The sequence below is a fragment of the Podarcis pityusensis genome, assembly GCF_964106645.2.
Source record: "Podarcis pityusensis genome assembly, chromosome: 8".
In the NCBI taxonomy this organism is placed as follows: domain Eukaryota; kingdom Metazoa; phylum Chordata; class Lepidosauria; order Squamata; family Lacertidae; genus Podarcis; species Podarcis pityusensis.
Window position 1 is genome coordinate 10,624,236 of NC_138033.1, and position 14,962 is coordinate 10,639,197.

Here is a 14,962-nt window from a genome sequence, read left to right on the forward strand (position 1 = left end):
ACAGGGTTGCTGTGTGGGGATTCAGCAAGGATGGGGGTATTTTGGGAGAAGTTTCGTTGGAAGTTTTTGCTGTTGTTACTGATATTACTGGTACTAACTTTTTGTATCTTTATTTTTATGTGGAAATTGTTCCGTTTGGTTATGTAGTTTTTAATGTGTTTTATTTATTTTTATGACTACTTTGCTATATTTGTAATTATGCAAATTTTTTCATATTGTAAGCTGCCTTGAGCATTGTTTTAACCGTGGAAAGGCAACATACAAATAAAATGATGATGATGACGATTCAGTGAGGAGGGGGGAGAACCATGTACACTACGTTAAGCTCCTTAGAGAAAAAGGTGGGTAGAAATACAAATAATCCTTCTTCTATCCTATACTTCCCCTTCTCCAGCCAAATCACCACACTATGCTCCTGGCTTCGAGATAGGAGCTGGGGAAGGTCAGTCTGGATGAAACCCGGGGGCCCTCCCAAGTCTGTGAGGCTGGGAAGCCTAAGACGGAACCTGGATGAACAGAGAAACTATTCCCTTCCTCAAGGTAAACGACCTTAGCTGCTCAGCACCTGCATCTCAAAAGAGCAAGCTGCATTTTCAATGGGTGAGCTCTGTTGCCATAGGAACAAATGGACGGGACTTCTCCCACCTCCCTCACCTGATAGGTAAGAAGAGAAACTGTTATGTATTGAGTTGAATAGGATCCTAATTGCAGCATTCTGATTGGTCCTAGAACAATAGGGTCCAGAATGCAGCAGACTGATTGGTCTGCAGGAGCCACCCAATCCAACTCCAGGTGGAAGTGAATCTGCAACCTGATTGGCCTACAGGTGAATCCCAGAATTAGCCAATCGCATGGGCCCATTGTGTAAATAATGTATAAAAGCAGACATTTCGGGGGGAATTCCATTCTTCCTCACTACTATGAGCTGAATAAAGAGCATGAAATCCACACTCGACTCCGAGTATATGTCAGAAACAGTAGGCCAAGACAGGGCCATATGTTGTTTTTGTGAGCTGAAAGTTGGAGGCTGGAATCTGTGCTGAGCCTCAGCTGGACTTTGGGGCTTCTCTGGGCCCCTCCATCCTGTGCCCATATGTGTAAATAAAACCTCATGTCCTAAAGACAGCAGCATCTCCACTAACCTTCCAAGGAAAGGAAAGCTGGGTCAGCACAGGAATCCCTGTCAGCCGTCATCTCTCAGAGAATGGGATAGGAACACACAATAAAGCCACTACTCTATTCCGAACTTAAAAATGGAAAGCGTAATGCTGGTGGTCAACAAAAGAGGTTTAAAGAGTGTCTCAAGGCAAATCTAAAAAAAAGTAGTATAAACACCGACAACTGGGAAACACTGGCCTGCGAGCGCTCCAGTTGGAGAACAGCCTTGACCAAAGGTGTCATGGGCTTTGAAGACACTTGAACGCAGGACGCGAGGGAGAAACGTGCTAAGAGGAAGGCACACTTGGCAATTCCACACCGTGATCAACTCCCGCCTGGAAACCAATGTCCCTACTATGGAAGGGCACGTTCCAGAATTGGCCTCCACAGTCACTTACGGACTCATTGTTAAAACCGTGTTTATGGAAGACCATCATACTCGGCTACAAGGGATTGCCAAAGAAGAAGAAGAAGAAGAGGATGACAGAAGAGGATTGGGGAGCAATCTGTTGTCTCCCCTAGCAACCACCCAACCCCACCTCCTCCCAGTGTCTTTCCTTGCACACGTGCAGAACCAGGCCTTAGCGTGGCTCCTCTGGCAGCAGGAAGGTTTTGTGAGCAAACACTTCTCATCGCCAAGCCTTAACGAGCCTCTGCTGATAGCCGATGCTCATATCTCCGGGAACTGCCACATCTAATCTCACACCAGAAAGCGCGCAAATTACATCGCACAAGAAAGGCACCCAGCTGCTCCCTGACACCCACTGTCATCATGGAAATTATGTCAATTATGTACAGCTGAAATATGCAAATGTGCTGCAGCTTCGTAGCACCTAATAATGGTTCCCCCTCTCCAGCTTCCCTCTGCGCTGAAGAAATTGCAAGTGCTCACCCCCGTCCCGTTCTGACTTAAACCGCCTTGGAAGAGAAACCTCAAAATTCTTGACCTGTTCCGATTGAAAAGCAGCTTCTGTTACTAAGGGACTGCTGAGCAGAAGAAACTGCTGGCTGTAGAAAATAGAGGATTATTCTGTCATTCCACCAACCTGCGTACCAGAATACTTTGCGCTTTTTTCATGCAGAGCTTTCCGAGAGCTCAAATCGCTTTAAATAAATTACCTGGGTAATCTGTACAACAACCCTGCAAAGTAGGTCATCATTCTTATCCCTATACTATTGGCCATCTGCACAGTGTGGAAAATACCTAACCTCAGACAACCTGCTTCATCAGGTTAGGGTGACTATGAGCAGGAGGAATATGTTCCTTACAGATTGTGAGCGCAGCTATTTCTGTTGTCTGCAAACATAGCAGCAAGGAAGAGAGAAAGAGAGACAGTATTTGATTTTTAGAATTTAGGCACTTTTAGCCTTAGTAATTCGGGACGCGGGTGGCGCTGTGGGTTAAACTACAGAGCCTAGGACTTGCCGATCAGAAGGTCAGCAGTTCGAATCCCCACGTCAGGGTGAGCTCCCATTGCTTGGTCCCTGCTCCTGCCAACCTAGCAGTTCGAAAGCACGTCAAAGTGCAAGTAGATAAATAGGTACCACTCCAGCGAGAAGGTAAACGGTATTTCCGTGTGCTGCTCTGGTTCACCAGGAGCGGCTTAGTCATGCTGGCCACATGACCTGGAAGCTATACGCCGGCTCCCTCGGCCAATAAAGCAAGATGAGTGCCGCAACCCCAGAGTCGACCATGACTGGACCTAATGGTCAGGGGTCCCTTTACCTTTACCTAGCCTTAGTAATTAGGCACTATGAAAAGAACTCATAAGGCATAATGGTGTACCCGTATACCTTTCTCAGGTGGCCTTGCCACATTCCCCCCTTTCAAGCTTAGAAACAATTCAAACATTTGTTTCTTCGGCTTGACCCTCATGTTGAACTCCAGTATAGACAACGGTCTCTTCCAGGGGAATCTCCTCAGGGGGAGTCTCATGAACTAATCTGGCATAATCATGTTCTTCTTCTGGGACAGGGGGTAAGGCTCGATATATGGCCATTATAAAGGTAAAGGTACCCCTGCCCGTACGGGCCAGTCGTGTCCAACTCTAGGGTTGTGCGCTCATCTCACTTAAGAGGCCGGGAGCCAGCACTGTCCGAAGACACTTCCGGGTCACGTGGCCAGCGTGACGAAGCTGCTCTGGCGAGCCAGCGCAGCACACGGAAACGCCGTTTACCTTCCCGCTATAAAGCAGTACCTATTTATCTACTTGCACTTTGACGTGCTTTCAAACTGCTAGGTTGGCAGGCGCTGGGACTGAAAGACGGGAGCTCACCCTGTCGTGGGGATTCGAGCCACCGACCATACGATCAGCAAGTCCTAGGCACTGAGGTTTTACCCACAGCGCCACCCGCGTCCCTATATGACCATTATATGCTTTTGCAATTTTTTCCTAATGTCAGGGGCACTTTAGGCCACAATACTGCAGAGGCGGATTGGGGGGGGCAGGGAGGTGCCATGTTGAGTAATAGCAGCTTCCCTAAGCCAACACACAATCCAATTCTTATTCAGAAGCAAGCAGGCCTTACTGACGTAAACGGGACTTCCTCTCAACTAATGTGGATAGGTTTGAAGCAATATCGCACGTGAGCTGAGATCCAAATAGGAAGATTTATGCACAATGAACTTAAACTGGGTTTAATAGCCATCACAGTGCCCTTCCACCCCCTAAGTTCATTATCGGTCAGAGAAGAATGAGTGGAATTCACTGGGACCCTCACCCAGGTCAGACTCTACTCGGGGTCTCAAGTTCTCATCTCCTAACCCCGCTAGGACCTTCCAGTTCTCAAAAGCTCCTTCCATTCCTCCTCATCCTCCAAAAACCCTCCCCACAACATCTCCACAAGACTCGTGACACCTGGAACTGCTGATCTGTGAGGGGAAGCAACAGGGGAACTCTAGCCGACAATTCTCAGTCCAGTCACCAAAGGACAGTTCCCCCGATCCTCTGGGAGAAGCTATGACAGCGTAACAGGTGTAAAACAAGTCCTAGTCTATTGCGGTACTACAACTCCCATCACCCCCAAAAACTGACTATGCTGGTTGGGATGATGGAAGTAGGAGTTCAACATCACTAAGGACATTGGTTCACCAGCATTTTACTACTGATTTCTCCTAATAAACACATTTTTTTAAATGCAGTTTTAGCTAATGGACACGTTTCTGCAAGCAATTTCCCCGTATACAATGTCTTCTTGTTTTGTTTTTTTCCACGAATACATCCATCCTTATGCAAACTTTCTCCTCATAGATGCATTCTTTGTAAACGTTGCTAGGCAAAATTTGGAAATTTGCAAATTTCCAAGGACAGATGTGTTTTTGGTTCACATATAGCTTTGAAAAGCGTGGCTTTGATAAGATTTGGCTTCCAAACAGGCCTAAATCGAATTTCTCTCCTTCTGCCTCGGTGGCGACTGTGCATAACCTGCAGAGAAGAAGCTAACCCACTGGGACATATTCACCTCTTGAAGGGAAGTCTAACTGCAGCTGAATGACCCATCCAAACTGACCTTGTTTCCCTTCTTGTAGACGGCGGGCCACTGGGAAGGATCATCAAAATAAAGAAGGATATTCTCGCAGCATTTGGCCTTTAAAGGAAAGCAGAAGGACGGCTGTAAAGATAGCAATAGCAACATAGGCCCAACACAACAAACACATTGTGTACAACGACAGGGATGGTGGACCTGTGGTCCTTCAGATGTGGCCAGACTCCACATCCCATCACCCTGCGCATAGGCCATGCTGGCTGTGGGATGATGGGAGTTGGAGTCCATCCACACCGGGAGGGCTGTTTCCCGCCATATATGAATAAGGTTAGGCTTTTTATTTATCTTGCTTATTTGACAAAATATGTCAATAAAAGCAGTTCAATGTCATTAAAAATAATTTGAAAAATCAAGTAGCAAACAAAAAAGATTAGAGCATGTCAATATATATGAAGTTGGGGAGGCTTGCCTTAAAAAGTTTTATGCAGGCACCAAATTTTTTGAGGTGGTAAGAGGTGGCTAAAAAACAAAAAAAAAGGAATGTGATTGAAAGATAAAAATATTACCTCTGGGTAGCGGAACCTGAAGTCCAGGCGCCCATAGTCAGAAAGGAAGCAGAATCGAGTCAAGAAGACCCAGTCCTGGGAAGAAGGAGTATGTGTATGTGTTATTTCTTATCATACCAGCTCCGCCATTTTGTTTTTTTGTTTAATATATTTATGAACCTCACTTTCATATATAATATATCCCAAGGTGGTATACAGACTAAACATACAATATCACCATGAACACATCCAAAAAAAGTTTTTGATTTGAGTTTCTACTGAAATGAGGCTGCATTTTAATGATGTACTTAATCTTGTTTTTAAGTTGTATTTTAATCAATTGTTTTTACCTGGTGTTAGCCGCCCTGAGTCCAGTCTTGGTTGGGGAGGGCGGGGTATAAATAAAACTTCTTATTATTATTATTATTATTATTATTATTATTAAACCCATCAGTAAGAGCTGCTTGGCAAAGAATCTCACATTTGGAAGTCCTGCCAGAATAAAACAGTTTTTAGAAGACTCCTAAATCCAAGCCCAGGACACTACCTTCTGGGTCTGAAATCCTGCACAAGTCACATGACCCGCACAAGATTGCATATTCGGGGGGGGGGGACACTTTTTTTTCGGAGTGAGATCTCGACCAGAAATCACGCAAGAGCAAGGCGCCCAAAATGGCCACTGTACTCTCACAGGGTGAAATGGGATGTCTGGGTTTTCTGGGACAGTTGGTGAGTATGATGGTCTGAAATTGTATACAGCAGCTTCCATGTTCCTCTTGAAATCTTTAGGGTCTTCTTGCATGAGGGTCTTCTCCCTGCCCTTTGCAAACCCAACCCAATGGAAGCGCGCTGTGGAAAGCATCCAAATACGTTTAGAACATTATATTTCAGGAGAGATTAGCGTAAGCCCAACCCAGCCCGGAAATTATTCAAGTGTCAGCAGCCCAAACACGGCTCCAACCAGTTACCATAAAAATTTTTACGGCTTGGCTGTAGGAAGGATAAATAACATCCCAAACAATCCCCATAAAATGAAATCTATTAGGCGGTTAACGTCATAGTCATTAATTTAATAGAGCGCAGTGCACCAGCTAGAGAGGGCAGGCCACTCTGTACCAACGGCTTGTTGCTAGGTGTGTAGACCCCTAAATGAAGGGGGCCGCAGGACAGGGTCCTGCGGCCTGGTGAAGTGGCCTGCTTCAGGAATTGGTTCTGAAAGCAGCAGAATCTTTTTTTAATCAAGAACAGGGGGCTATTCCACCATTTGGGCTCCATTTTAGGAGACCAGGATCTTGCTGCACAAACATTAATGGGTCCTGTGACCTCAGACCGCAGGTTCTGGGTGGCAGAAGTGGGGTTGACATGGGATTCTTGTAAAGAATTCTCAATATCATAGAATTGTAGAGTTTGAAGGCACCCCAAGAATCATCTAGTTCAACCCCCTGCAATGTGCAGAAATCTCAGCTAAAGCATCCATGACAGATGGCCATCCAACCTTTGCTTGAAAACCTCCAAGGAAGGAGAGTCCACAACCTCCTGTGGGGGACTGTTCCACTGTCAAACAGCTCTTACCGTCAGAAAGTTCTTCCTGATGTTTAGTCAGAATCTCCTTTCTTTTAACTTGAAGCCATTGGTTTGGGTCCTACCCTCCAGAGCAGGAGAAAACAAGCTTGCTCCATCTTCCATGGCTATCATATCTCCTCTCAGTCTCCTCTTTACCCAACTCCTTCAACCATTCCTCATAAGGCTTGGTTTCCTCAGCTAATATAATACTTTGATTCTTTGGGGGAACCTACAGGTGTTGATCTCCTGTTTACCAGTTTTAGCACAGAATTTTTGTAGGTTTTTAGTATAGATATGGTCTTGGCAGAGATGTGTACAGACTCCTAGAACCAACTTTCCTTTTCATCTACGAAGCAGATATGCTCCCTTACAGTGCATATTCAAAGGCCCGACCTCTCCAACCATTGGACCTCTTCCAGATCTGGGAACAGGATCCAAAAGTGTTGGCTACTTGAGTCTCAAGATGCACTCTCAATGCAGATTATGTGCCACTCCACATTTGTTAACAGCGTTGTCATGGTTTCCCGGGAAGTGAGTCACTCGACTCAAAGGTTTTTACGCAAAACTTGAGAACATTTTCCGATGGAGGGCCATTGACACACAGAAAAAGTCTATTAGGGGGTGTAACCACAAGTGGGAGGAGACAGGGGGCTGGATCTGGTGGTAGATGGGACCAGAGCCAAAAGAGGGTGGAGTTTGCAGGATTGCATAGTTCTTTGGGTCTATTCTGTCTATTTCTCTCTCTCTCACGCACAAACACAGTGCCAAAGAGGAAGAGATTCTCAGAGACGGTGGTCTGGAGGTGGAGAATGGCCCTACAATGTCCAGAGAGCCAGTTGATGTTTTGGATCACACAAAATCAGACTCAGGACTGCAGGTTCCCCACCCCGATTTAAATACTGAAGCTATGGTCGACCTCCCTGCAGCCCTTTCTTACAGGTTATGAAACACAGACTCTGCTTATAGATTCCTAGAATGGTAGAGTTAGAAGGGAACCCGAGGGCCATCTATGTCCAAGCCGCTGCAATGCAGGAATCTCAGCTAAAGCATCCATGGCAGATGGCCGTCCAACCTCTGCTTAAAATCCTAACCACCAGAGAGAATGAGAAGAGTGATGGGAATACACACGCAAACACAAACAGGGCTATAACCCTAAGTGCTCCAGTCACCCAAACCTCACCATTGCACCATTAACCCCCTAGAGCTTCCACCTTGTGCAACTCCTAAGCTCTTTTCACCTTCCCAATCCCAGTCCTGAAGCCACTTTTCTATTCTGCGGCCCCACTTTGCACCCTTGTTCTCACTTTCACCACCACGTCCATGCCTTCCCCTCCTTTCTGTACAACTAATCCAGAATGCGGCAGCTAGACTGGTGACTGGGAGTGACCACCGAGACCATGTTTAGGGAAGTTTTTAATGGGTGATGTTTTATTCTGTTATTAATCTGTTGGCAATCATCCAGAGTGGCTGGGGAAACCCAGCCGGATGGGCGGGGTATGTATGAATAAACAAACAAACAAACAAACAAATAAATGATTATGATGATGATTACCCCCTCCCCTTGTACACAACGCCCCCCCCATGATAACCTCCTACACCTCACCCCTCCCATACAGGGCAACTACGAATCACCTTTTTCACCTTCCGTAAATACCTTGGAGCCACCATCTCTTCCTATTCTGCAAACACTTTCATGCCCCTGCTTAGTGGTGTAATGGGTCAGTGCGTCTGGCTGCTAACCAGAAGGTTGGCGGTTCGAGCCCACCCAGGGATGGCTGTGGACAAGATTTCTGCATTACAGGGGGCTGGACGAGATGACCCTCAGGATCCCTTCCAGCTATACAGTTCTATTATTTTATTATTTATTTTCGCCCCCATTCCCATGCCTCCTATTCGCACATGACCTGTGGCCTAGGACCCTCATACCTACAGGACCGCCTCTCCCGGTATGCCCCACGGAGGACCTTAAGGTCCATAAATAGCAACACCCTAGAGTTCCCGGGCCGTAAGGAAGTTAGATTAGCCTCAACCAGAGCCAGGGCCTTTTCAACACTGGCTCCGGCCTGGTGGAACGCTCTGTCTCATGAGACCAGGGCCCTGCAGGATCTGATTTCTTTCCGCAGGGCCTGTAAGACAGAGTTGTTCCGCCTGGCCTTTGGCTTGGAGACAATTTCATTCCCTTCCCCTCTTTCTTTTTTCCTTTCTCCTCCTGTGATGAGGCTGCATTTTAATGTTTTAATGTTGTATTTAACCTTGTTTTTTAAGTTGTATTCCAATCAACTTGTTTTTATTATTGGTTGCTAGCCGCCCTGAGCCCAGCCCTGGCTGGGGAGGGCGAGGTATAAATAAAATTTATTATTATTATTATTATTATTATTATTATTATTATTTAGTGGTGGCTGGTGCCTGTTGGTGTTCATAGGGTGGAGGGCAGGGAGGTCAACATTAGGGGGCGCCTGACTACTTGCAAGTAGGAAGTTAGACAGGTAGGAGATGCCTGAAGGCAGACTGAGGTTGGTGATCTGATGTCCTGTTGGTCAGCTTCCATGGATACTTTTTGAGCCCAGCTCTTTATTGACTTCAGGGCAAAAACTTCAAAGTCAGAAGTGACCTTCCTTAGGGAGTAACAAAGAGCCACAGCAAATTAGATACCTGGGTCATAAACCGTAAGCTCCCATTGCCCAGAGCATCCTCTAAAAGGCAGCTACGTGACAGTTCACACTAATCAAATGGAGCAAAGGGTACTAAAAAAAGGTCAGATCCTATCCCCCTTGACAGCATTCTCTCAGTTCCCTTCTGGCACAAACGCTAATCTGCCTTGCTGATTGCAAATGCCACAGAAGCCACATTCAGGCCACCCTATGAAACTGCTTTGAACAGTCGTGGCTTCTTCCCCCAAAGAATTCTGGGAGCTGTAGTTTGCTAAGGGTGCAGAGAGTTGCTTGGAGGCCTCTATTCCCCTCACAGAGCTACAGTTCCCAGAGGGATTTGATTGTTAAACCACTCTGGAAATTGTAGCTCTGTGACAGGAACAAGGGGGACACTCGGCACTTTTAACAGATGACAAGTCCTGTAATTCTTTGCAGGGGTAGCCACGGCTGTTTAAAGTGTCATCATAGCACTTTAAATGCACGACGTTGAGTGCGGCAGGAATAACCCTGTTTATTCCAGTTCAATGCCGATACGGAAGGGGTTTGTGTCCGCGATCTGACCATTGGGAACCCCCGTTCTTCCAGGAATTGCATCCACCTCCTTTCCCCTTCCCTCTACACGGCCGAAACAGCGCAGCGAAATACCGTGCGGTTGTTTCTCAGGCACCTGACACCACAGACGGTGTCAAGTCACCGTACCACCGCAGTTTCCTGGGTCAATGCCATCCCCGCTGCCACTAGACGACAGCCACTGATAGACACAGCTGAGACAGACAAAAGTCTCAAGAGGAGGGGCTGAAATAATTTGGGTCAGGGGAGAAGGCAAGAGAGGCAGATCAAAGGATTTGGAGAACAGGCAGGGAAGGATATTGTAAGCTAGACCGTATCTGCCAGGTCTAGAAATGTATGTATATAATATCAGGTGGAGGTATATAAAATCTCCCTGGGGAAATGGATATCTAAGGAAACAAGCCTCTTTCCTCCTCCCTCTTTCTCCTCTGTCCGACTCTCGGGCCTACCTCCTTCCCCTTAAAATCCCCTTCGCGTTCCCATGGCAACAACCCATGCTCAAGGTTTCCACGGAAACCGTACCCGAGGCTGAAGAAGGCAGAGGAAACAAGCAAAATCCGAGAACTGGGGCAAAGGCAGGGGGAAGGATCCCAAAAAAGAGGGGGGGTCAGATTGCACACACCCATCCCTGGATTTCAAGCAGCCTCCTGAGCTTTATCTGCCTGCCGCGGGTCTCTTCGAAACACCCCCCAAATAAACCCCTGGGGGTGCATTGCCTCAAAAAATACTGTTTTTTGGTGAGGCCTGCTGCCTCAGCGGCTGCATCCTGCAAACAAGGAGCAATGAACAGGCGCTGTGTTAAAGTTGTGAGAAGGGGCAAAGCTCAGGTGAAGCACCTGCTTTTCAGGCAGAAGGTTCCAGGTTCGAATCCTGGCTTCTCCAGGTAGGGAATGCCCCCCTTTCTGAAAACCTGCTGCTGTTTATCAGCAGGCGGTACCGAGCTAAATGGGTCAACGGTCTGCACTACAGTACCACTTTAAACAGCCATGGCTTCCCCCCCAAAGAATTCTGGGAGCTGTAGTTTGTTAAAGGTGCTGAGAGTCATCCGGAGACCACTACTCCCCTCAGAGAGCTACAATTCCCAGAGTTCCCGATGGAGGATTGATTGTTAAACCACAGTGGGAATTGTAGCTCCCAGAGGGGTGTCTCCTAACAACTGCAGCTCCCAGAAGTCTTTGGGGGGGGAAGCCATCACTGTTTGACGTGGCATTGTAGCACTTTAAATATACAGTGGTACCTCGGGTTACATACGCTTCAGGTTACATACTCCGCTAACCCAGAAATATTACCACGGGTTAAGAACTTTGCTTCAGGGTGAGAACAGAAATCGTGCTCTGGTGGCGCGGCGGCAGCAGGAGGCCCCATTAGCTAAAGTGGTGCCTCAGGTTAAGAACAGTTTCAGGTTAAGAATGGACCTCCAGAACGAATTAAGTACTTAACCCGAGGTACCACTCTATGGTGCAAATGTGGTCCAACACCATATCCAGGACAATTCCCATGTTTCAAATGCTTTTCTGAAGCTCTCTCTTCTCCAGGGCTCCCATTTCTGCGCCCCAAACCTAGAGCCCTTTTGTCCTCTGTGTGTGGTCAAGTGGTCAGTTTTCCTTCTCCCTGCCCCAGCCTCTGGCAGATCCCTTCTGCAATGCCAGCTCCAGGATTTGGAGGGCATTAGTGACTGCATCTCCATCTTAACTGATGTCCCCGTGGCCCCTCTGCCTCAGGACCCAATCTTCCCAAACACCCAGAGGGATGCCAAACGCAAGCAGAGAACTGGCTGGCCGACTCTGAGTAGTCGCATCAGGCAGTTAAGGAGACTCTGGGGGGGTGACAGCAGCCCCCCCCCCGCAAGGGTGTAGTGGTTAACAGTGGTGACCAGTGCCCCTTGGGACTGGTATTTTTTAACCTAGGTTAACCAACCTCATGGGACACGGGTGGCGCCGTGGGTCAAACCACAGAGCCTAGGGCTTGCCGATCAGAAGGTCGGTGGTTCAAATCCCTACAACAGGGTGAGCTCCCGTTGCTCGGTCCCTGCTCCTGCCAACCTAGCAGTTCGAAAGCACGTCAAAGTGCAAGTAGATAAATAGGTACCGCTCCAGTGGGAAGGTAAACGGCGTTTCCGTGTGCTGCTCTGATTCGCCAGAAGCGGCTTAGTCATGCTGGCCACATGGCCTAGAAGCTGTACACCGGCTCCCTTGGCCAATAAAGCGAGATGAGCACCGCAACTCCAGAGTCGGTCACAACTGGACCTAATGGTCAGGGGTCCCTTTGCCTTTACCTAACCAACCTCTTGTACATGCAACTTCAGAGTGGTCTGTTAGGTGTGGGCTAGGGAAGAGGACAGATTCATAGAATCACACTGTAAGAGTCTTACTCTCTGCCGACTGAGCTAATCCTCGTTTTTAAAGCATATTTCATTTATGGAAGACACATCCACCCCATAGATTTAAATCAGGCATAGGCAAACTCGGCCCTCCAGATGTTTTGAGACTACAATTCCCATCATCCCTGACCACTGGTCCTGTTAGCTAGATTTGATGGGAGTTGTAGTCCCAAAACATCAGGAGGGCTGAGTTTGCCTATACCTGATTTAAAGCATATTCAGCACACATTTAAAACCCAAGTTGTCCCCCCAAAGAACCTTGGGAGGCATAGTTTCTCTCCTCACAGAGCTACAACTCCCAGCACATTTTCAAACTACAGTACCCAGGATTCTTTGGGGGTGGCTCCGCACAAAGCGATTGTTGTAATGTGTTAATAGTGGTTGTATATATAAAAAAAGAGGTGCTGGTTATTCTGGTGGCCAAACACACAAAAATAGAAAATTCCTGCCATCACTGGCTACGACGAGTCACAATGGCCATATGTTATCTCTAGTATCAGAAAACAACAACTGGGCAGGGTTATTGTGTTCATGTCACACCTGTGGAAAGATGTGTTAGGCCCTTAGTCTGATGCAACACAACTCTTATGCCCTTATATTTCTGTGCTTTAACATCAGATGAATTAACCTGGAATAAATACTGTCCCTCATTCTGCGCTTTCGCATACATTTAAAGCACAAGGCCTTCATCCAAAGAATTGCAGTTTGCTATCCATTCTGAAGGAAATCAGCCCTGAGTGCTCACTGGAAGGACAGATCCTGAAGCTGAGGCTCCAATACTTTGGCCACCTCATGAGAAGAGAAGACTCCCTGGAAAAGACCCTGATGTTGGGAAAGATTGAGGGCACAAGGAGAAGGGTACGACAGAGGACGAGATGGTGGGACAGTGTTCTCGAAGCTACCAACATGAGCTTGACCAAACTGCAGGAGGCAGTGGAAGACAGGAGTGCCTGGCGTGCTCCGGTCCAGGGGGTCACAAATAGTCGGACATGACTAAACAACAGCAACAAAGTGTGGCTCTGTGAGGGGCAAACGACAGTTCCTGGAATTCTTTGTGGGGACGGCACCATGCACTTTAAATATGCTTTAAATGTACAGTGTGACCATCACATGTAAAGTGGATTAGAATCTTCATTCTACTGCAAAATATCCAATTACAGGATTTAACTGTCCTTTACCCAATTTATTAGCAGATGGGCTAAAGTGGGTCAATTAGTTGACATTAAAAACTCAAATATGTGCTTTGGATCAAATAACCCAGGGTATTTGGCGATTGCACCCTAAATCACTGGCTCATTCCCTGCTCCCAGACCCTCCAGTCGCAAAGGAGATACCGCAATCCCGATGCTAACCGCCCCTAGTCCACCCACCTACCCTTTCTATGGCCTAAGAAAAAATATGTGGTGGTACCTCCAATGCAGGCAAATTTATTGCGTAGTAAGGTTTATTGAGCTAGCATGCAGTATATAGAGAGATTGGAAGGGCAGAGGGAGTAAAATGAGGCCAAACGACAACGAAGCGCAAAAAGTATATATAGTCTGTGGCAATGTTGTATATAGCTATAGAGCAAGTAAAGCGATCGTTTACAACAGCAGTTACGCTGCATTGCTGACTGTAAATACATAGAAAGAATATTTATTGTGGTTTATAACATAGGGAACTGTAGGGTTGCCATATTTCAAAAAGTAAAAACCAGGACACCCTGAAAGCTGTTGTTGTTTTTTAAGGAAACTCCCCAAATTGTTGAGCTTTTTACAGAAAAACCCAAAAGTTGCAGTAAAAACTATTATTATTTTTTTTACGTTTTGGAGCTTTTTAAGGCATTTTCGGCACGATTTAACCTGTTGCTGGTTTTCCAGAACATTTGCCCGATTCCCAAAAAGTAATCCAGGACACCATTTTCAGAGGCGGATTGCAGGACATGTCCTGGGAAATCAGGACGGACGGCAGCCCTAGGGAACTGCCTTATACTGAATCAGACCAAATAGTCCATCTGGCTTAGTACTGTCTACACTGACTGGCAGCTGCTCTCCAGGATTTGGAATGGGACCCTACCAGCCATACCTGGAGATGCCGGGGATGAAACAGAGACCTCCTGCATGCTCTACCACTGAGCCACAGTGATGTGTTAGGGTGAGATCTTGGTTTTATACAATACTGTCACAGAAGATGATTCAGTCCCATTTCCCTTCTTCCTGTGTGTGTTCATCTACATGGAAAGTATATTATACACACAAACCCGCCAACTTAAGATAACGCTTTCTGCGTCCGATATTGCAGACTCTGGATCATGTTAGTATGCTAGTCTTTTAAGGTGACATGAGACTCTTTGTTGGGTTTCTTGTGTGTGCAAGAGACCAAGGGCTCATCCTCCAGACTTCCTTTGGTGTCACAGGTCCGAGCTTTAAAGCTCCATGTCTGAAAGTCTATTTTAATTTTTTGTCGCAGCGCTTTCCTCAGGGTGTTTTACCGCCAAATCAGAGCAAATGGCAACTGGGTTTTCTGTGGGTTTCCGTTTGCTCCGATTCAGTGGTAAACCACGGGGTTTCCTGCAGAAAGTCAAGTAACCTTTATTGGCATCACATAAGAACATTCAGAATACATTTAAA

General features: G+C 46.8%; 1 protein-coding gene across 1 annotated transcript in view; it reads right to left on the minus strand.

The window, feature by feature from the left end:
* The window catches only part of TMEM145 (transmembrane protein 145), a 35,885-nt gene that overhangs the window by 17,919 nt on the left and 3,004 nt on the right, over positions 1-14,962 (minus strand). Inside the window, exons 2-3 of the mRNA XM_081018928.1 lie at positions 5,211-5,285; positions 4,669-4,746 (exon numbers count right to left, since the gene is read on the minus strand). Of these exons, the coding sequence (XP_080875054.1) occupies positions 4,669-4,746; positions 5,211-5,285 (153 nt within the window). The remainder of the gene's footprint in view (positions 1-4,668; positions 4,747-5,210; positions 5,286-14,962) is intronic.